The 20,065-nt window shown below is 53.0% G+C and overlaps 1 protein-coding gene across 1 annotated transcript in view; it reads left to right on the forward strand.

Annotated features, from left to right (window-relative positions):
* TP53BP1 (tumor protein p53 binding protein 1) overlaps nucleotides 1–20,065 on the forward strand; it is a 55,640-nt gene that overhangs the window by 35,236 nt on the left and 339 nt on the right. Inside the window, exons 14-23 of the mRNA XM_015410396.1 lie at nucleotides 6,449–6,598; nucleotides 10,071–10,348; nucleotides 11,090–11,251; nucleotides 11,697–12,106; nucleotides 12,214–12,405; nucleotides 12,625–12,849; nucleotides 13,126–13,311; nucleotides 15,447–15,541; nucleotides 16,328–16,527; nucleotides 16,680–16,825. Coding sequence (XP_015265882.1) covers nucleotides 6,449–6,598; nucleotides 10,071–10,348; nucleotides 11,090–11,251; nucleotides 11,697–12,106; nucleotides 12,214–12,405; nucleotides 12,625–12,849; nucleotides 13,126–13,311; nucleotides 15,447–15,541; nucleotides 16,328–16,527; nucleotides 16,680–16,825 — 2,044 coding nt within the window. The remainder of the gene's footprint in view (nucleotides 1–6,448; nucleotides 6,599–10,070; nucleotides 10,349–11,089; nucleotides 11,252–11,696; nucleotides 12,107–12,213; nucleotides 12,406–12,624; nucleotides 12,850–13,125; nucleotides 13,312–15,446; nucleotides 15,542–16,327; nucleotides 16,528–16,679; nucleotides 16,826–20,065) is intronic.

Here is a 20,065-nt window from a genome sequence, read left to right on the forward strand (position 1 = left end):
GGGGGGGGGGGGGGCCCCCCCCCGCCGCTGGCGGGGGGGGGGGGGGGGGGGGGGGGGGGGGGACGGACCCAGGGGATAGCTAAAAAACCCCTTTTGACCCCTGCTGGGGAACGGCCAGATGGGAACTTCTGAAGCCAAAGGTGGGTTTGGTAAGTGGAGAGGTCGTGTCTCTGAGGGAACAGGGGGCTCCCTCGTGGCTCACTTTGATGACTGATGTATCTCCTCCTCCTCCTCCTCTAAACGTCACGGGTGGGAGCCTGGTGGTGGGTCTGAGAAGTGAAGGAGAGGTACTGGTTCCTCCTTTTTGTTTGTTCGCTTGGAGCCGACTGCCAGGTACTTCAGCTGGGTGGTCCTGAAGTCTGATATCTCAGGATATTACAATATAAAGTCACTGAGTCATTCATAATTGTGCCTCTTGCATAATTGCGTTTTCCATACGTCTAAAAGCCCCACCTTCTGAAGCTGTTGTAGTACACAGTTCCCCTTCTGCTGAGGACTGGGTTGCTTCTCTTGGCCACTTGTGGTAGCAGGAGCGGAAATGTCGTCAGGCCTCCAGGACAGGGGGAGCTTTCTCCACTTTTGATCCTGCACCCACCTCCAGAGCAGGGTGTGCCGGGAGCTCAGTTTAAACAAAGATTTTAGAACTGCCAGGCTATCCTGGCTTGAGTGGTGTCTGTTCTTCAGTCAGCAACAGGTTGGGGGTCTCCAGATATGCAGAGGAGGTTGGTTTGAGCAGGATATCTGACCATCTGGTTTCTACAGACCACTGTCCCAAGGTTATCAGTCCATCAAGGTGAGCATCGTCTAGTCAGACTGTCAGCAGGTCTTTGGGGTCTTGGGTGAAGGTCTTCCATGTCATCACCTTTGCCTGAACATTCCAAGATTGGCCTTGGATATGTTTGTTGATCTGTCTCTCTCACCGTAGTGAGATTTGTGCCCACGTATTGACCGCATACACACGGTGCTTCTTGCTGGCCTAGAGAGAGTAGCCATTGACTTCCTCCCACGGTCTAGGTTCCTTGCCCACCTTCTTTAGTTTCACCGTACAGGTACTCATCATGGCTAAGTGTTGCCAGGCAGTGCTCCCTCTAAGTTGAGTTAGTGTGAGGCAGCTCACAGTTTTTTAGCCTCCAGCTCACACATTTTTATCATAGCTCAGAAAGGATGGCTCCAAAGGAAACTAATTTATGCAGGAGCCCAATTGCTTGCTCACAACTTTAATGCCAGTAGCTCAGAAAGTAGAATTTCTGCTCACAAGACTCCGCAGCTTAGAGGGAGTACTGGTTGCCACTGCCAGGTACAAATTCCCTCCTGGTTGTGGCAGTCCCTGATCTCTCTGAGGAAGATCAGTTGATTCAATTCAGAGGAGATGCCCGGGTACCACGAATCGTTTGCCCCAGGGCACGTGGTCTCAGTAGGACCAGGAAAAAAGGCATCAACCACGAGGAAGTCGAGGCTTGCTTTAGAGGTGTTGTGCCAAGTTTCCATGAGAAGCCTGTACTGGTAGCCAGTGTCATTGACAACGCCTGCACAGCAGGGGTGTGTGCGTGTGCGCTGAGATCTCTTGTCCTGTTCAGGGAAGCAACTGTATGGCTGGAAAGGACCGAGATGTCTTTTGAGGGCGAAACATCTTCAGAGATGGCTCAATGTGGGAGCGAGCTGGCTGAGCCTCTGAAAGTGAGACCGGGGGAGTGGAGTCTGAACTCAGCCTTCCGTTAGAGAGCGTACGGAGTGTGTGATGCAGCCACACATCTTTCTCAGCCTTTCCAAGGAAGTGCGTGTCCTGCTTGGCATCTGAGAGACATCTGATCAACGACGGGGCGGCCAAACGCCGAAGTGGCGGTCTGATCCCGGCTAGCCACACCTTGTGCCCGTGGAAGTCAGCCAAGTCTCATGCAGGGCTGCAGAGAGGCAGAGGCCTGAACTCCGTGGCCAGAGAGTGTCTCCCCCCCCCTGGACAGGGGCGGTGCGTCGCCTGCTGGTGGCTGTGGTCTCACGTGGCCGGCCGGCCGGCCCACCCACCCTTTACCTGCCACCTTGCCTCCTCCTGACCGTGGAGGCCAGCTGGACTGGGTGGGGAGAGTGGGGTGGCACAGGGGCAGTGGGGGCGCTCAGCACGTCGTCATCCGCATCAACTGTCTGCAACGGGGTGCGGGGGGTACCCCTTCGCCTCTGACCTGCGGAATGGCCACGTACTAGTCAGGACGGGCAACAGGTCCATCACAGTGCATACCAGCTGCCGGGGCGGGGGTGGGGGAGGCCCCCTCCTGGCACCTTAAAAGGAAGGAATTGCACTTCTGTCCTGGGCTGAGCCCTCTTATCCCGTCTCTCTATCTGTCAGGTGCATCCACTGTTCCAAGGTGGAATGTCTCGGCCTCAGATCAGACCTGGCGCATGATGTGTGCTCAGTCCCAGGGTCTTCCGAGCAATCCAGAGATAGGTGGGCTCCCCATGTCCTAGAACAGGCTGCCCCCCTGGCAAATCACAAGGCTCTGCTCCTGTGTTCCCTTGGGAAGGCGCAGGTGCCCCTGACCCTGACCTGGCCACTGAGTCTCTCTTGGCCTTCCCACCACTCGTGCCTCTCCACGCCCGGGAAAAGCCATGTCCAGACAAGCAGACGTCGTCCCCGTTCCTTCTCTGTGGTTCTCTGGTCTGGTCCTATATGATGTGGATCCGGCCGGAATACATTTCTCCCGGCCAGATGGCACCGCTGAGCCGCTAGCAGCTGTGAAGAAGACGCGGCCCCCTCTGAAACCGTGGTGGATCCAGACGACCCGGGCGTGTCAACGAGGCCTCGTCATCACAGGGGCCACAGATGCCCTCCCCTGGGAGGGACTGGCAGCCTCTGGGATGGCTCCTCCTGCCCTTCCCGGAGGAGAGCGCCCACAAACACCCCTCCGGCCAGGCTTCCCTTTCTGTGGGTGGGAGAGCTCCTCTCAATTAGCCAGCTCTTTATCTCTGCACCACAGACGCCAGCCAGCCAGCCTGGGGAGCCCGTTGGTCAGGCGGCACGGCGCAGGGGTGGCAGGTGGCTCTCAAGGCCTCCCGCATCATCTGCCGGCTGGAACAGAGCCTTCTGCCCATGCCTGTCCAGAGAAGAGGCATCCCGGCAGGGACAGACGGGAGAATGACCCATGTCCCATCAACAGCAGCAGCAACTCCTGGTCGCTTCTCCCCCAAAGCGGAAGCCCAGGATCCTCTTCAGCTGCTCCCAGACAAAACATGGCGCACCTCGCATCCCTTCATGCCACCGGCACTCTCTGCTCCAGAGAGGACGGGCTCCGCTGCCCCGACTCGTCCCCAGCAGGATGAGCCCTTAATCCCAGAATGGGGGTTGACTTTCCATCTGTAGACTTCTTTACCTCTCCTACAAAGCCACAAGGGCCTCAGGTTCTCTGCTGCGTTTTCCCTTGTAGGTGACAGTTGGCAACTGTGACGGAACTGGATTGGCTGCTAGGCCTGCTCTGGATGCATTAACACCTACGTCCAGCAGGAATCCTGGAAGAAACCGAGCCAGGCACACCAGTCATCCTGGGAGCTCCTCATTGGCCTTGTGGGCCAAGGTGTGGACCTCGTCCACCTGGCCGCTTCCATGGCCTCCACTCAGACCCCACCCGGCTGTGACTCTGGCTGCCTGGCGGGAGGTTTAGTTGCAGACCCTGATGAGTTGCAGTTACTGAGGTCTGGTCATCAGCCTCTTTGGAGGAACCTCCCCCCAGCAGCAGATTATCAGCTCTCACCTAGAAGGCCTTCTCTGTGGTGTCCTGGTGGGTGCGTCTCACTGCGGTTGGCAGGCAGCACAGAGGTTTTGCAGTAGCTCCAGTCCGTCCAGAATCGAGGCATCTGCCCGAATGCGCAGAAGGGCTGCATACTGGATCTGTCATTGGGTGAGGGTCCCTTCCCTTTCCTCTCATCATCAGTACAGGTGATTCCTGCACGGGACATCCCTGGTAGCGGTCCTCTGGGACACAGGCACCTACGTAGATAGTTCTCTAGGGCTGGAGAAGGGTTCCCTTTGCGCCTTGAAGCGTCTCCACACAGCCCTCCTCCTCCTCCTCCATGCCTTGCCAGCATCCTGACTTGCCTGGTTAGGAAAGTTTCTCCTGCAGAACAAAGGGAAGGTTCTTCGCAGGCGGCACCTGGAGGGTTCTGTAAGTTTGCCTGACTTAGTTTCAGGACCCGCCCAGTAGGCGGAGTCTTTGTCTCAAGGTCTGCAGTACTGGAGTGGAGGGTTGTTTCTCTAACCAAGCATAGTTCATGCTTACAGCTGAGGTGGCTGCGGGTTCTGGGGAGGAGGGAGGTGTCTGTAGCCTCGGCCTGTGTTTTGGTCAAAGAACCTGCTTCCCACTGGGAACGGCCCCTTGGCCTGGATTCCCTTAGTCTGGACCGCTGGGACACTGTTGAGCAGTGATTAGAGAAGCATGGGTGTTTTCCCCCTCAGTCCCAATGTGAGTCCCGCCGGGCCAAGGTTTTGTTTCCTAAGTTTTTATAATTTTTCACATCATCACAAACAGCTGTATCTCATACAGTAACTTATTTACAATATTTTGAGTCTACAACATTATTTATTCTCCAACCATATATAAATTCTATTCCATAATTCCCTATATATCTTTTCATCTTTTCCTTGTAGTATTATCGTTATTTTATCCATTTCAGCTATCTCCAACAATCTATATGTTATTTCTTGCATTGATGGGATTTTTTTCTGATTTCCAATATTTTGCGAATGCAATACGAGCAGATATATGTTATTACATATTGATCATTTTTTGTAATATTAGCAGGTAGCATATTTAACAAAATAGCTTTTGGTATGTATGGTATATCTGTATCCAATATTTCTAATATCGTTTTATGTACTTTACGCCAATATTCTTGAGTTATATTGCACCTCTACCACATGTGGTTAAAGTTTCCTACATTGTGCTTACATTTCCAACAATTTTTTGACACATTTACATAACATTTCGCTATTTTGTCCGGTGACCAGTGCCACCTATAAAACATTTTATACAGATTTTCTTTATACAGTATTGTTCTCATGAATTTTATAGATTTTCATATTTTGGACCAAGCTTCTAGGTCTATGTTGTGACCTAGGTCTTGCATCCAAGCAATCATTGAAGTCTTCACTAGTTCATCTTGCAAGTAAACTTCGAGGAGAAAATGATAATTTTTCTGGATCATTTTGTCACTTGAGGACAACCAAATTTTATCTAGGTCGGTCTTCGTGTCTTGAAATCCTATTTTTTAATCTTTATCATATCTCGTATTTAGCTGCGTGTTTTCCCACCAGTTTAATTTTCTATTTTGCAGTTGTAGGTCTTGCATTTTCAATACGTTATTATTATCTAGTAATGTCTTGTAGCTTTCTATTTTGTCTTTTGTAAGTAGTGTTGGTTTTATTAAACCTCTAGCGGTGACACCCATTTAGGAATTTTTCATAGAAACGGTCTTTTATTTCTTTCCAGAGCTTTAGTAAAGCACCTCTTATGGTATGTTGCTGGAAGTTGGTATGGATTTTTTCTTTTCCATACCAAATATATGCGTGCCATCCCATAACCAAGTCACGTCCTTCTAGGTTTAGCAGTCTTTTTTTTTCTAGTACCAACCATTCTTTTATCCATCCCATTGCCACAGCCTTGTAATATAAGTTCCAATTTGCTATTCCAAATCCTCCTCTTTCTTTTTTTTCTTGTAGTATTTTCCATTTTATTTGTGCCGTCCTATTTTGCCATACAAATTGCTTGCATATTTTGTCTAAGTCTTTGAATTTCTTAGAGTTGGTATATTTTATGCTAGGAAGAGGAATCGGAAGAATATTCATTTTTAACGTTGCTATTTTCCCCATAAATGATAGATTTAATTCTTTCCATTTTTGCAAATCTTTTTTGATGTCATTCAGTAACTTTGCATAATTGTCTTCTATCAATGTATTATTTCTATTAGATATTATTATACCTAAATATTTCACTTTTTAACTATTTCCATCATAGTTTCTTTGTATTTGATCCTTTTGATCCTGTGTACAATTTTTTGTTAGTATATTTGTTTTTTTATAATTAATTTCTAATCCTGCCACTTGTCCATATTCTTGAATTGTCTCTATAAGACAAGGTATAGAGGTAATTGGGTCTTCTAATATAAAGACCAAATCATCTGCAAAGGCTTGTAATTTACATTCTTCTTATTTTACCTTTAATCCTTTTATCTTTGTATTGCCTCTCTGACTAAATCATTTAATGTTTCTAGTGTAAATATGAATAGCAATGGAGATAATGAACATCCTTATCTTGTACCTTTTTGTATTTTAATGTTCTGGATCATATCTCCATTAACTATTATTTTTACCCACTGTTCAGTATATATTGCTTTAATACTTGTGTAGAATTGTGGGCCAAGGAGAAACGTCTGACTGATCTGGGCACTTTTTTCTCCTTGCTAGAGTGAAGAATTGGATTTGCCCCCCTTGCCTCCGGGAAAAGTCTTGCGGCGCCACATCCGAACCATCCGTGAAGTGCGTACAGTTGTCACACGGGTGATCACAGACGTCTACTACAAGGATGGGGTGGAAGTTGAGCGCAAAGTGGTCGAGGTAGGAGGCCTCAGGCAGGGGGCCTCCCCCCCCATCGTATCGGCCAGGTTTTGTGACATGTTGGCCACTTTTCAGAGCAGCCATGGAACGTCCCTCCACCTTTTCTCCTCACCCAGCTGCCCACTGTTTTCTCTGATGTTTCAGGAATCTGGTTTACCCTGATCTTTCTGGAAGGGGGGGATGGCGGATGTGAGGGGTATGGAGGGAAGAATGGAGGATTGACTGGCATAGACACCCCGTTGCAGACCTGCTTCTCCGTTCACGGCGGGGAATTGTCCCTGGGTGAAAAATCGTCTTGTGCAGCTGGCCTTTTCAGAAAGCTGCCTGGCCACCTCTGAGCAGAGGCGGGGGAGGGAGCTGTCCCCTTGCCCCCTGGGAGAGCCACCCAGCTGCTGGCTGCATCAGTGCAGGCACTGGCAGTGTTCCCTCTCAGCTGCGTTAGTGTGAGCCAGCTCACAGTTTTTTAGCCTCCGGCTCACACATTTTCGTCTTAGCTCAGGAAGGAGGGCACCAGAGCAAACTAATTTATGCAGGAGCCAAATGGGCTGGCTCACAACTTTAATGCCAGCAGCTCACAAAGTAGCATTTTTGCTCATGAGACTCCACAGCTTAGCGGGAACATTGGCAGGCAGCCAGGTGGGCTGGCGAGTGGGTGGCCCAGCAAGGGAGGGACAGAAGGGGAAATAAGAGGGCCACACCAGTCGTCGGAGATAAAAAATAAGGCCAAGGCTGATGGTGCAAAATCAGGTGAAAATATATTTTTTTACTCAGATAAAATTCCCCCAAAATTCCCTACGCATTTCGCCAACAGGCTTTGTCAGGGGAATCTGTAATATATAATATACAATACAATTACACCACTGAGTGTACATAAATAATGGTATAGTTACAATTATACAAATAAGTAAGATAATATATTGAAGGTCAAAAGCCAGGTTGTAAAATATCAATCACATACAAAACCGTTAGGGCTTATTCTGCCCTTGAGATTGGCTAAGCCCTTTATTTTTTATTTATTTATTTTTTTAAATAATAATTTATTTAAAGTAGGATACATAAAAGTTCAAAATAATGGCAATCTTAAGCTTATATCAAAGTAGGTAACATCAAAAGTCAGAAAAAGTACAATTAATTGTTTCAAAAATAGAAGAATATACTTTCCACTCTGAAATCAAAGAATTAGTACAAAGATCATAAAAATTTTATGTGGGTGATAACTAACTTCCATTGTTTGATAAATATCCAATATATGTACATCTAGCGAATCGGTTTTATTTTTGCTGCCAATGTCAGGAGAGGGTTCACATCCAATTCCTAAATTGCTGCCAAGAGGAGGGTAAGAAATCTTCTGTTGCTAAGAATTCCAATATAGGATCCCATTTTTCCATTACAGGTTTTTCTATGGGTTTTTGGGTTAGTCTATTGAGTTTGTTGGTAACAGAGTCCATAAGGAATTGGTCCCACAACTTTTGATACCAGAGTCCCAATGTGGGAGGATTTGGATTTTTCCAAGTAGCAATCGCTGTTCGTGCAGCATAAATCATAACATCCAAGGTCTGCTTATGTACATGTTTTTCAATATGAGGCGGCCAATGTTTAAGGAAGAGGTTTTCAAAGTTACCAACTTCTGTTGAATAATTTTGTAGATAAGCATGTTTTCTATATATGCCTCTGATGCCACCGTTGAGCACTCAGGTGCTACATAATGTCTTCTAAGCCCTTTATTGAAAATAACCACGGTCCCTCTGATTTTATTTTTTGGGCTGTGCAAAAATTAATTAAATGAAAGGCGGCTGCTGAAAAAAGAAGCCGATTGGATTATTAGACTCCAGACACTGAAGCCTAAAGGGTTACATTTGTCTTTAGAAGGGCATCTCGGCTTCTGGGCATCAGCCGGCCACCGACATATAGTAAAATCCTCCCAGTGACAACTTGCTACTGACCTTATATGCCTTTTGTATAATTACTGCAAGACGAACAGGTTTGTAACATTCACTTAGGCACAGAAAAAGGACTCTTCTGATTTTGAGTCAAAACCTGTTGGGTGCCGGACAGCTTTATCTTCTCTCTCTTCTTCTTTACAGGGGGTTTCTTTTCCTCATGGAGCCTCAAGGGCAGAATAAGCCCTAGCCGTTTTGTACGTGATTGATATTTTATGACCTGGATTTTGACCTTTAATATAATATCTTATTTATATAATTTTAACAATACCCTTATTTATGTAAATGCAGTGGTGTAGTATGTATTGCAGATTCCCCTGATGAAGCCTGTTGGCGAAATGCACAGGGAACGTTTTGGGAATTTTAACTAAGTAATAAACTGTGTTTCCCCCTCGTTTTGCACCATTGGCCTTGGCCCTATTTTTTTATCTCCAGCAAGGGAGAGGACAAAAAGGATGGGATTCCCTCTCCCCCGCTTAGTTTCATGCCCCCTCCCAATTTGCTCTCTTATAAAAGTGTCCTCCTGAAGATTTCTGTGGTGCAAAATGATAGCAGTGTAGGGGCCTTCCAGACCTCCTCGTGCGGGCTGTGTTCCACAAGGTGGGGGCCACCACAGAGGAGGCAGGGGACTGGGCAGTTTCTGAGTTTACCTGTTTGTGTAGTGATACCTTCAGAAGGCCTTTCCGGGGTGAGCAAAGCTCACATGGGGGAGGCACGGCTGGAGAGCCCGTCCTGCAGGCAAGAGGGCCCAAGGCCCCGGAGGGCTTCGTAGGTGATGACCAGTCACTGGTGAACTGAACATGGGCAATGGTCAATAACCAAAGGAGGGATCACAGAATAAGGGTCATGTGCATATTCTTCCCAGTTCCTGACACACAGTCCAGTTGGAGTGTGCCTGTTTACCAAATGTTAATGAAAAATGCTTCCTGCTTCATAAATAGTTGTTTTTTTTAACAAGTGTCAGTGTGTGAACCCAATCCTGTCCATCCTTGCTGCTTCTGGGGAGGACTGGTGGTGTCACAGGACACATTGATGTGGTGGGTTCTTATGTGCACCATTCTCAGCCACTCCTCCAAGTTTTGAATGGATTTATTGTTCTGAGAAGGAAGTTGATCTGTAGCAGATAGCTGATGCTTCCCTTTGGTTTCTTCTTCTTCCCCGAGCCTCCTTCCTCCCCATAAATTAGCAGAAGAGCAGCCTTTCCAAATGAAACTGATGTGATCCGCCAAAGCTTTGTGTATATGATCATTTTTTGAGAAACACAGTTGTTTGGGAAAAGGAAAACTGATGGCAGCTTCCACTACAGCCGCACATCCAAGGAAAATGCGCTTCCAAACTGTGTTGCCCGGTTACTTGATTGCGAAAAATGCAGAGGGTGCTCTCTGTGCTGTGCTTGCATTAAGTACACCAAATAGTTCCATCTGGACGCAAATACGTTGCCGTGACTCACGCGTGTGTGTAGATGTGCTTTTTCTCTCCCTTATGTCGTGGCTCACACCTCTTCCTTCAACGCGACCCTTCTTTCCTCCCAGGAGACCGAAGAACCCACGGTGGAGTGCCAGGAGTGCGAAGTGGACACCTCTCCCTCCCGGGCGGGGGGCTCTTCGCTCACCTCTGGAGACCTCGGAGACATCAGCTCCTTTTCCTCCAAAGCCTCCGGCCTCCAGCGCTCGTCCAGTGGGGGAAGCAGTGGCTTGTCAGTGATGCCGAGCGCCGCGCACTCTGGCCGCAAAGTGGGGCTTCTCAGAGCAGGAGCAGGCAGAGGGGCGGAGTCTGGCGGCACGGCCTGGCCCGGGGCCAAGAAGCTGAGGTGCGCCTGGAGCTGCTGGGTGGGCGGGGGAAGGTGGCAGAGAGCCCCCTGGCCGGGTGTGGCCTACTTTTTCAGGTCATTTCTAGAAGACTTTTGCAGGAGAGATCATTCGGTGTTCCTTGATGACGTTTTGGCGAATTTGCGTGAGGGGAGACAGAGTCATGTAGGGAACACAGAAGAGGTGTATATAACTCAACTATATTAACCTCAGAATTTGTTTTTGTTTAAAAATGTGATTCCTGCTTTTCGTAAGCTAAAAGTCTTCTGTGGGGGGCAGTTAAAAATGGATGAGTTAGAAAGCCAGTGGGAAGCTTGAGCACGCAATGCAACACACACTGTCTGCAGGGCGAAGGTTGCGGGATCCAATGAACGGCTGCAAACTAGTCTGCCTGACGGGTCGCAGAAACCCACAAGACCAACCAGAGGCGCAAAGCCCCAGCGTGGCGCAGGAAGGGCAGGCTTCCTAATCTCGGGAGCACGGGGTGTTTCCGGCCGTTCAGTCGAGCCCTCTCAGATGGAGAACGGAACCTGGCGGTGGCTGCCCCAGTGGCGTGCCGTTGTGCAGGGATGGTTTCAGGGACAGCCCGTGTCGGGAGCTGCCTCTTTCTTTCCTCTGTCGTTCGATCTTCATGATGGCTGGGTTCTTGTCCAGAGTTACATGGGACGGAGACCCTGTGAAGGTCGGCGGGGAGGCGAGCCGTGGCGCTGGCAAGCTCCCCTCAGCGGCTTTTCTCTCCCCAGCCCGAAGAAAGGGGGTGGCCTGCCCTGTTGCCCCCCCCGGCCTGACGAAGGGGCAGCCTGCGAGGAGGAAGGGCGTGGCAACCAGCCGGTTGGGAGAGAGCCTCTGACCCCCCGTGGCCGAGGGAGACGTGGCCGGCCTGCCTCGCGGTCATCGGGAGCGAGGTCTCTTACCAGGGGGTGGTGGCCATGGAAGTGGGTGGGCGGGGAAGCGTTGGGGCTGTGCCCGCCTTCTTCGGGGGAGGCCGCTGAGCGGTTTTTCTCCTTGGCTCTGCAAGTAAGGAAGTAACATCATTTGCTTACTCACTTAAGAACATTTGGTGGGTACCTGGAGGAGGTGGACTCTTCGCTCTTGGTCCTCAGAATGGCCCCACGTTAACTAGCCCATGTGGCCACAGCAAGAGGCCCCCGTGGCCCTTCAGACACGCTAAACAAGCGTGCCCCCTTGTGCTTCTAGTCGCTTCTGTGGGCCAAAACAGCCGAACACGGAACCTTAAAGCCCCAGAACCCGTTTGTTCCACCAGTTACATTTTGAAAGTAAGCTTGGGTGTGTGCACGTGCATGTGTGTTTTGCGTAATAAATGCATTATCGTTCTCCTTGGCTCTGCAGGAGTGGTCTGCCAGCACTGGAAGATCTCTCGAGAACAGCCTTGCCGAAAGAGAAGCTCAGTGGTCACATCCCAGGTGGCCCCGTGGAGGGGCCGGAGCCGGCTGATGCCTCTCTGCGCCGCAGCGATTCCCCGGAAATCCCCTTGCAGGAAGGGCTGGCCGCCTCTGACTCCGCGGGGCTCTCCTCGTCTGGAAACAGCTTCGTGGGCCTCCGGGTGGTGGCCAAGTGGTCTTCAAATGGCTACTTCTATTCTGGGACCATCACACAGGATGTGGGAGGTGCCAAGTACAAGCTGCTCTTTGACGACGGCTATGAATGCGACGTTCTGGGCAGAGACATCTTGTTGTGTGACCCCCTCCCACTGGAGACGGAGGTGACCGCCCTCTCGGAGGATGAGTACTTCAGTGCAGGTAATGGGGGTCTCGTAGAGGGGGGTGGGTGGGAGGGGCGGCTGGAGAGGGAGCAGCCGGAGGGCCCCCCCCTGGTCAGGGGTGATCTTTTGTCGCCTTTGCTGCAGGAATAGTGAAGGGGCACCGCAAGGAAGCCGGACAGCTGCTCTACTGCGTGGAGAAAGACGGTCAGAGGAAGTGGTACAAGCGGGCGGCCGTCATTCTGTCCTTGGAACAAGCGGGCCGGCTCCGGGAGCAGTTTGGACTTGGCCCCTACGAGCCCAGCACGCCCCTGACCAAGGCGGCCGACATCAGTCTCGGTGAGGAGCAGGGAGAGGGCAGCTGCCGCTCTCGCTGGCTGTCTCTGCCTGCCCGGCCTCGGCTCATCTGGGATGACCCTGTGTTGCCCAGAAGGGAGTCTCCTGCAAGGGCTTGTGCTGCCGGCCTGGCGCTGTGAGTCCGTGGCCAGGGGACAGGCCCGGGAAAGACCGTGTGGCTCCGGGCTGAGGCGGCTGTTCTGTCTGACCTTGTGGCCCTAGATAACTTGGTGGAGGGGAAGCGGAGGAGGCGCAACAACCTGGGCCCGGCCCGCTCCTCGGGCGGCAGCACGACACCGACGCGCAAGGGCCCCCCCGGGAGCCCCCAGGCCCCCCACAGGCTGCTGTCTGGCAAGAGGAAGCTGATGGCCTCTGAGGAGGAGGAGGAGGAGGAGGAGGGGAGGTCCCCCGCCAAGCGAGGGCGGCGGTCGGCCACCACCAGGCCAGGTACGCTTCTGGGGCCTCGGGCGCCTCTCTTGCACCATGCGTGGGCCTCGGGCACGGCTTCCACTGGGGCTGGGCTGGGCTTGGCTGGGCGCTGCCCTTTGCCAGTGGTGCTGGGGAGTCACAGTGATGTCCAGTCTGCAGTCCGAGGGATTTATTGTGGCGTCCTCGTGAGCTTTGGGTAGCCCATCTGAGGGAGTGGAGAAGTGTTCCCCTTCATCTCCGCCCCCCCCCCCCCAGAGCATGACTACAGTTATGGGGCACTTTCTTTCTTCACAGGGGAGGTGACGGCTCTGCCCAGCAGTAAAGACTCCGGAGATCTCTTGGACCTTGATCCGCGATGGGGGCCTTTGCCCCACAACAAGACCCTCTTTCTGGGGTACGCGTTTCTCCTCACAATGGCAAATCCCAGTGATAAACTCTCCAGCCACCAAAAGTCTGCCGTGAGCAGTGAGGAGGAAGAAGGTGAGAGCCCTGCGCTCAGGGGCACTGTGCATGTGTGACTGCCAGGCCTGTGGTCCGATCTGGCTCGGTGTGTCCGTTGTGCTTGCAGAGAACAGTAGCTTGAGCTCTTGGGTGGTTTCTTGGGGTGCAGCATCATTGGCAGGGGAAGGAAAACTTAAGTGGGGTTTAAAATTCCCAGCGAGGAGGAGGGGCTGGAAAGAGGTTTTGGAGCAAAGCCTGGGAGGGCGAGCTGAGAGGAAGGCTGCAATGCCCGGAGAAAAGAGGAACCGCAGGGTGGAGGAAGCCAGGCGCCCCTGAGGCCAGGAGGAGTGTCTCTCGCTGGGTGTGGAGGCGGCCATGTGTTGGTAGCAGAGAGGAGCATGCCGAGGAAGCTGGTCAGCAACAGCAAAACTGGAGGAATTCAGCAGAAAATGAGGAGAGGAAGAGAAGAACGGTGCTGCAGTGAGGGGTCCGGGAGAAAGCCCACAGAGAAGGTCCGAGAGCAGGGGTGGCCAAACTGGCGTAAAGGAAGAGCCGCAAGATATGAACAAATATTACACGTCTTTATTGGAAAATATGCAAATTTGCTATTTATTAGCATTAAATGCGACTGCCAAAATAAGAACAATAGGGGTAAAAACAGATGTTGATAATGATATTTATTTGTTTGCTAATGATATTTAGTTGTCTAAGAGAGACAGAAAGAAACAGAGAAAGCAAATAGAGGGGGAGGGAGGGAGAAAAAAAAGAAAAAACAAGGAAAGCAAATAGATGGGGAAGGAGGGGGAGGAAGGAGGGAAGGAAAAAGGGTAGAAAGAATGAAAGAGGTGGAAAGAAGGAAGGAAAGAAAGAAAGCAGATGGGGGAGGGAGGAAAGGAGAAAGAGAACAAACAAAGAAAGCAAATAGATAGGGAAGGAGGGGGAGGAATGAAAAAGAAAGGTGGAAAGAAGGAAGAAAAGCAAACAGAGCAAATAGATGAGGGGGAGGGAGGGAGGAAGGGGGAGAGAGAGAGAGAGAAAGGTGAAAAGAAAGCAAATAGAAGGAGGGAGGGGAGGAAGGGAGAGGTGGAATGAAAGCAACTTTAGTTTAAATTTGTGTTCGCCAAGCCAGCTGTCTGGTGTGGTGGGGCTTGGAGAATACATTTAACTTTAGATGTTGAGGGATGAGAGAGAGAAAGAAAGCAAATACATGGGGGGGGGGGGGGGGAGAGGGGGAAAGAAAGAAACTTTAATGGGTCCTCCCAGGGCCCCCCCCCACACCAGCCAGCTGGCTTGGCGAAGGGATTTAAAGAGACAAATACCTTTTCCAAACCAGCCGGGGGGAGGGGGGGGGCTTTGAGAATGCATTTAGAGTTGGTTTCTTTCTATTTGAGTTGTGTTTTTTTTCGGCCCCCCCCCCCCCCACACACACACCTCCAGCCTACCCAGAGAGGGGAACACTGGCTGGGGAAGGGGAGACCGATTGGGGAGCCTCGCCTCCCCTTCGCTTCTGCAGCCAGGAACCGCACAATATGCATGAAAGGGACCGCCTGCAGCAGTTCCTGTGCCTAGAGGGACAGCAGGCAGAGGCGGTGACTCGGTATGGAGTGGAGACCTCGACGGGTCAGCTCTGTCAGTTGTGATTCTTTTGCCACTGCAGCCTCTTGGCCAGCAGGAACCCAGGGGTGGTGTAGTTGCTAGGGTGCTGGACTGGGACCTGGGAGTCCCAGGTTCGAATCCCCACCCTCCCACGGAACTGTCTGCTGGGTGACCTTGGGCCAGTCGCGCACAGCAATGTCAGCAACTTTGGGCTCCCGTGGGGGTGTCTGAATGAAGCAAATGAATAACAAATCACTCTACCGGCCAGGGTGACCTGAGAAGGGAAGCCACTGCAGGCTCCAAGCTTACGCTACGGTGTGGAGCCCTTCGTGCCCAGTCTCCGGGGGGTGGGGGGTGGGGTGGTGGCTCCTGCTCTGCTGGCTGCTGGCTCAGGAGTCCCGTGGGTGGAGATCTGCGTTTGTCCTTCTGCACGAGGTCTTACTGGTTGGGATTGTTTTGTACCCCTCTTTTGGAGGCGGGGGTGGGGGGGTGAGGCACTGCACAGAAAGTGGCAGTCCTGTGTCGGGGACGTCCTGGTGAGGACACAGCACTTCCGCTCACTCTGGGCTCTCTTCCAGAATTCTCGGAGGCAGCTCCTTTCAACAAGCAGTACATTGAGCTTCAGCTGCAGTCTGGAGGTGGTTTCATTCTGGAGGATTTCAATGAAAGCCAGGTCAGAAACTCCAGGCTCTGCTTGGGGGGCGGGGCGGGAGGGTGAGGTGGGCCAGAGTGGATGATGTGGAGCCGTCTGACCTGGGAGGAAGGTGACGTGTGTATCGGGTGGTGTGCTGCATGGCACTCACCCGCAAAAGTGCAAAGTGATGTAAAGTTTTCAGACTTGTTGAAGCCGCGGGGAGAAGATTGAAATTTGGGGGGAAATGTAGACAATATTTTTCCTGTTTAAACTACGTTTGCTGCCTTAACACAACATGCATCATTCTTAGTCGGAACAGGCATATAGAATTGTACTGGTTGGCATGTTTATGGAATTTAAAATTATTATTAAATCCATTTTTTGCAAGAAAAACTGCATGTACCATGAAGTATGAGAGGAATAGTTGCCGGCTGCTGCTCCCGATGCTTCCGTTGCACAGGAGCCGTAAAGGGTTGCCACTTGTGCCTGAGGCGCCAGGCCGGGGGGGGGTGTAGAAGCCTCTGGGACAGGGGGGTGGCGCTGGATCTCGTAAGGGCTTTTTTGGGAACTGCCTGACCCTCCCTCAGCCTCACTCTTCGTCCTCCACTCCTCGCTGACGCTCTGGCAGCCCTGGTTTGCAGTGGGAAAGAGGACCTGGGGACTGCATCTGGCAGCTGCTCACCGCTTTGTGCTGGCGGTGACATGTGCCGCTCTGGTTGCTGACTCGCAGTGGCGGGATGCTGTAGCCCTGTCCTGGGCTTGTGAGTCTTTGCCTGAAGCCCGCCTGGCACGCCGCGTGCTCACGCTCTCTCTCCGCTTCTGCAGTGCCGCGCAGCCCACCAGTGTTTCCTGATTGCAGACCAGCACTGCCGCACCCAGAAGTACTTCCTGTGCCTCGCAGGAGGGATACCGTGTGTCTCTCACCTCTGGGTCCATGACAGTTGCCATGCCAACCAGCTGCAGAACTACCGCGATTACCTGTTGCCAGCTGGGTACAGCCTGCTGGAGCAGAGGCTGCTGGAGTGGTGAGTGCCGTGGCTGAGCTTCTTGCTGCAAAGGAGGAAGTCGATTTGGACTTCAGAGACATTTTGCTTGTGGAAGATGGGACGAAGCAGGGTGTTAGAGGTTGGTGCCCCAAACCACTTAACATCAGTGGAGCCCCCCTGGGTTTTTCTAGGCACCCCCGAGAGAACCTGTTCCATAAGCTGAAGGTACTTCTGGTGTCCAACGAACTGCGGGACTTTCTGGAACGCTGGGCCGAAGTTCTCATGATTGGGGGAGCAGATTCTGTTAAGAAACATCTGTCCGATGCTTGGAATGAAGGTAGGCGTGCCCGGCGGCCAGCGGTGGGGGCTCCTCAGGCGGTCTTCTGGGCATGGGGGAACCACCAGCCCTTTCCTTCCTTGGGGAGTGCGCCTGTGCCACTGCCGGGACCGCCTCTCCACCCACTGGCAGGCAGATGTTAGATGAGGCCTGGGAAGACACAGGTCCAAGTGCCCACTCTCCCCGTCACCCTTGGCCTCACTGGGATACAATGAGGAGGGGAGGCCCATGTATGCTGCCGTAGCTTTCCGGAAGGAATGGTGTGAGAAGGAGACTGCACTTATACCCCATGGCCCTTCACTACCCAAAGGAGTCTCAGAGCAGCTTACAAACTCCTTTCCCTTCCCCTCCCCACAACAGACAGACACCCTGTGAGGTGGGTGGGGCTGAGAGAGCTCTTGACAGAAACTGCTCTTTTTTTCAAGAACAGCTCTGACAGGACCATGGCTTGCCCAAGGTCATCCAGCAGATACTAGTGGAGGAGGAGTGGGGAATCAAACCCGGTTTTCCCAGATTAGAGTCCACCTGCACTTTAACCACTACACCAAGCTGGCTCTGGACGTGAGGCTGGGCCACGTCCACCCCTGGGGCCAGTGCTCCTGTTGGGAAGGACATGGACCTCCCTCTGGCAGACGACAAGTAGACGGAGAATTCACCAAGGCGGCAGCAAACTCCCTTCCCTGGACATGTTGTCTGCCAGCGGCTGGCATCATGGGTGTTACAGAGCAGGGGTGGGGTGGGGGCGTGGCTTCCCAGCACAGGTGGCTGCCGCCCTTCAGGACAGCCCGGAAACTGGGACTCGTCTGGAGCGCAGCAGCCCAGCTGCTGTCAGGGACTGGCCTCCGGGAATATAGGTTGCCCCTTTTGAAACCACTTCAGTGGCTGCCAGTCAGTTTCTGAGTTCAATTCCGGGTGCCCGGTGAAGCCCTTCATGACCTGGGACCCACGTACCTGGAGGGACCCTCTCCTCCCGGGTGTCAGCTGTGGCTGTCCCACCACTTAGGGTGGCCTGTCTGGTATCGGCCGGAGCCTGGGCCTTTTCCTTCAGGGCGGCACCTCCTTGGAGGTCTTCAGGCGGTGCTGTTGTTCCAGGCACTCTGAGGGGGCTTGGATTGGGCAGGCATCTCTTGGGGGGGGGGAGAGGGGGGAGTTTGGGGCTTGTTATTTTACCTTTGGTTGTAGCGGAGGGTGCTCCAATTGTTGTTGTAAGCTGCCAAGAGGCAAGACGCGCGCTTAAGTGTTTTTAAGACACACACTTCTTCCAGAGGCCGCCTCCAGTGGCACTCGTGGGGCCTGACAGCAGGCGGAAGCCCAGTCGCCCCCTCTGCCCTTGCTGACTAGATAGCCCAAGAGGCTGTTCCTGGAGGGAAGGGACCCCCCCCCTCCTCTTTGCAGGGCAGGATCCACAGCCGCCCAGCCGCCGGCTTTTACGTCTTGGCCTCCTCTTGGTTTGGCAGATTCCCCTCCCCCCCCATCTCAGAGCGCCACTTGTGTGCCTGCACCCGGACGGGGTTGGGTCTCCCAAGATGAGCTTGAAGGAACTGGGCTGCCAGGGGAGACGCAGTGCTGCACTCCCTGGTAAAGGTTACTCGTGGTCTCTGGTGACACAAAAGTAGCCCCTCCTACCTTGGTTCCCACTGGATGGGTCTCTGCAGCTTGACGCAGAAATGCCCACATTGCAGCCTGCCATTGGCCAGGCAGGAAATGAGCCTCTTGCCTAAAGGGGCTACGGCTTGGCCACAGGCGGTGGGTGGGTGATGGGATGAGTGCACAAGCTTCCCTCCTGATGAGTGCATCAGCCCCACGGGAGCCCCAAGAAATGGTCCCCGAAGGGTTGGCCTGGTGCCCCGCGGGGTGTACTGGCTCTGGGCGTAGCACCTCTGACTCTTTCTACGAGACAGAAGGGGGGGGAGGGCTCCGTGTCTGACTTCTCCTGCCAGGAAGAAACAGGCCGCCTCAGCAGGGCGACGATGCTTGCCTCATGTTGGGCTGGCGCTCCAAAGGGCAGCACCTGGAGACCACTCCCTGCAGCTGATGAGGACTCCATTTCTGCAGGCACCCGGAGCAGAGGTGTTCTGAGGACTGGGCCACAAAACGAACCTGGCTCTCCCCACAGCCAATTCTTATCCCTCATGCATCTCCAGGGGTGGGAGGGAGAAATCATCATGCCGCCTCTTTCTCCGCCTTTGCTGCCGCCACCCCCCCCCCCCCCCCCCCTCTTCTTTTAATCTCAGCCTCACGATCCCGCCCTATTGCTTGACAGCTTCGACCCCCCCACACCGTGTGTGCCTGGCTCACCCCCCACCACCAAGCGGCCTCCCGCCCTTCCCTGCATCACACCGGTTGCTTGTGGGCTGAATAAGAGCCCTGGATGGGCCAGTTCCAGGCCGTCTGCTTGACACCCCTGATCCGTAGGCCAAGAGGACAGGTTTAGCAGAAGGGTGGGAGACTGCCCGGGCTTTTTCCAGCCAGTGTGACCGCTGCACTTCAGAATACAGATGGGCCTTGGGCTTAGGACCACCCCCATCCCCACCCCAAGCCTGTTTCTTGCCTTTGCCAAGATGAAAAGGGTGCCAACCGTCCAAATCTCTGCTTTGCTGTGGAAGCTTGTTGGGTGATGCCTCTGCCTAGCCTACCTCACAGGATTGTTGTGAGGGTAAAATGGGAGAGGAAACCAATGGCAACTGCTTTGGGGGACAGGGAGAAAAGTAGGGTATAAGTAAATGCCCTCACCCCTGGGCAGGAACTGGGCCTATTATCTGAAGGTCACAGCAAGGCGTTGGCCTCTCAACGGGCCTGTCGCCCACACGTGGGGCACTGCTAGGGAGGGAGAGAGTCCCGCAGCACTCCGGCCACGAGCAGGGAGGGGGCAGAGGGGGCCTCCCCACAGGGCCCCTCCAACCAGGCTGTCTGCCCCCTGCAGCAGCGCAGGCCGAGGGGCAGCTTTTGCTCTTCATTTTCAAGTATGCCATAAAGATTTTTTAAAAGGATTCTTGGTCTCCCTGGCTGCGCCTCCTGGTCCAGCTCTGGCCCTTCTCTTCCTTGCAAAGGAGCCTGCCTCCTTGGTGGACAGAGAGGAGAGCGTACCGTGTGGTTTCCCCTCAAGTGCCGCAAGGCTGCTGAGCTGTTGGCTGAAGCAGGGAAGGGAGGTGTTGCCCCCCAACCCTCTTCAGTGGCAACAGAGGCCCAGGCACAAGGGTTATGCCCCGGGAGCAGCGGGGCCTCTTTGCGGTCTGCTTT

This window comes from Gekko japonicus, unplaced genomic scaffold (genome assembly GCF_001447785.1).
Source record: "Gekko japonicus isolate JY-2015 unplaced genomic scaffold, Gekko_japonicus_V1.1 scaffold1830, whole genome shotgun sequence".
NCBI classification, from domain to species: domain Eukaryota; kingdom Metazoa; phylum Chordata; class Lepidosauria; order Squamata; family Gekkonidae; genus Gekko; species Gekko japonicus.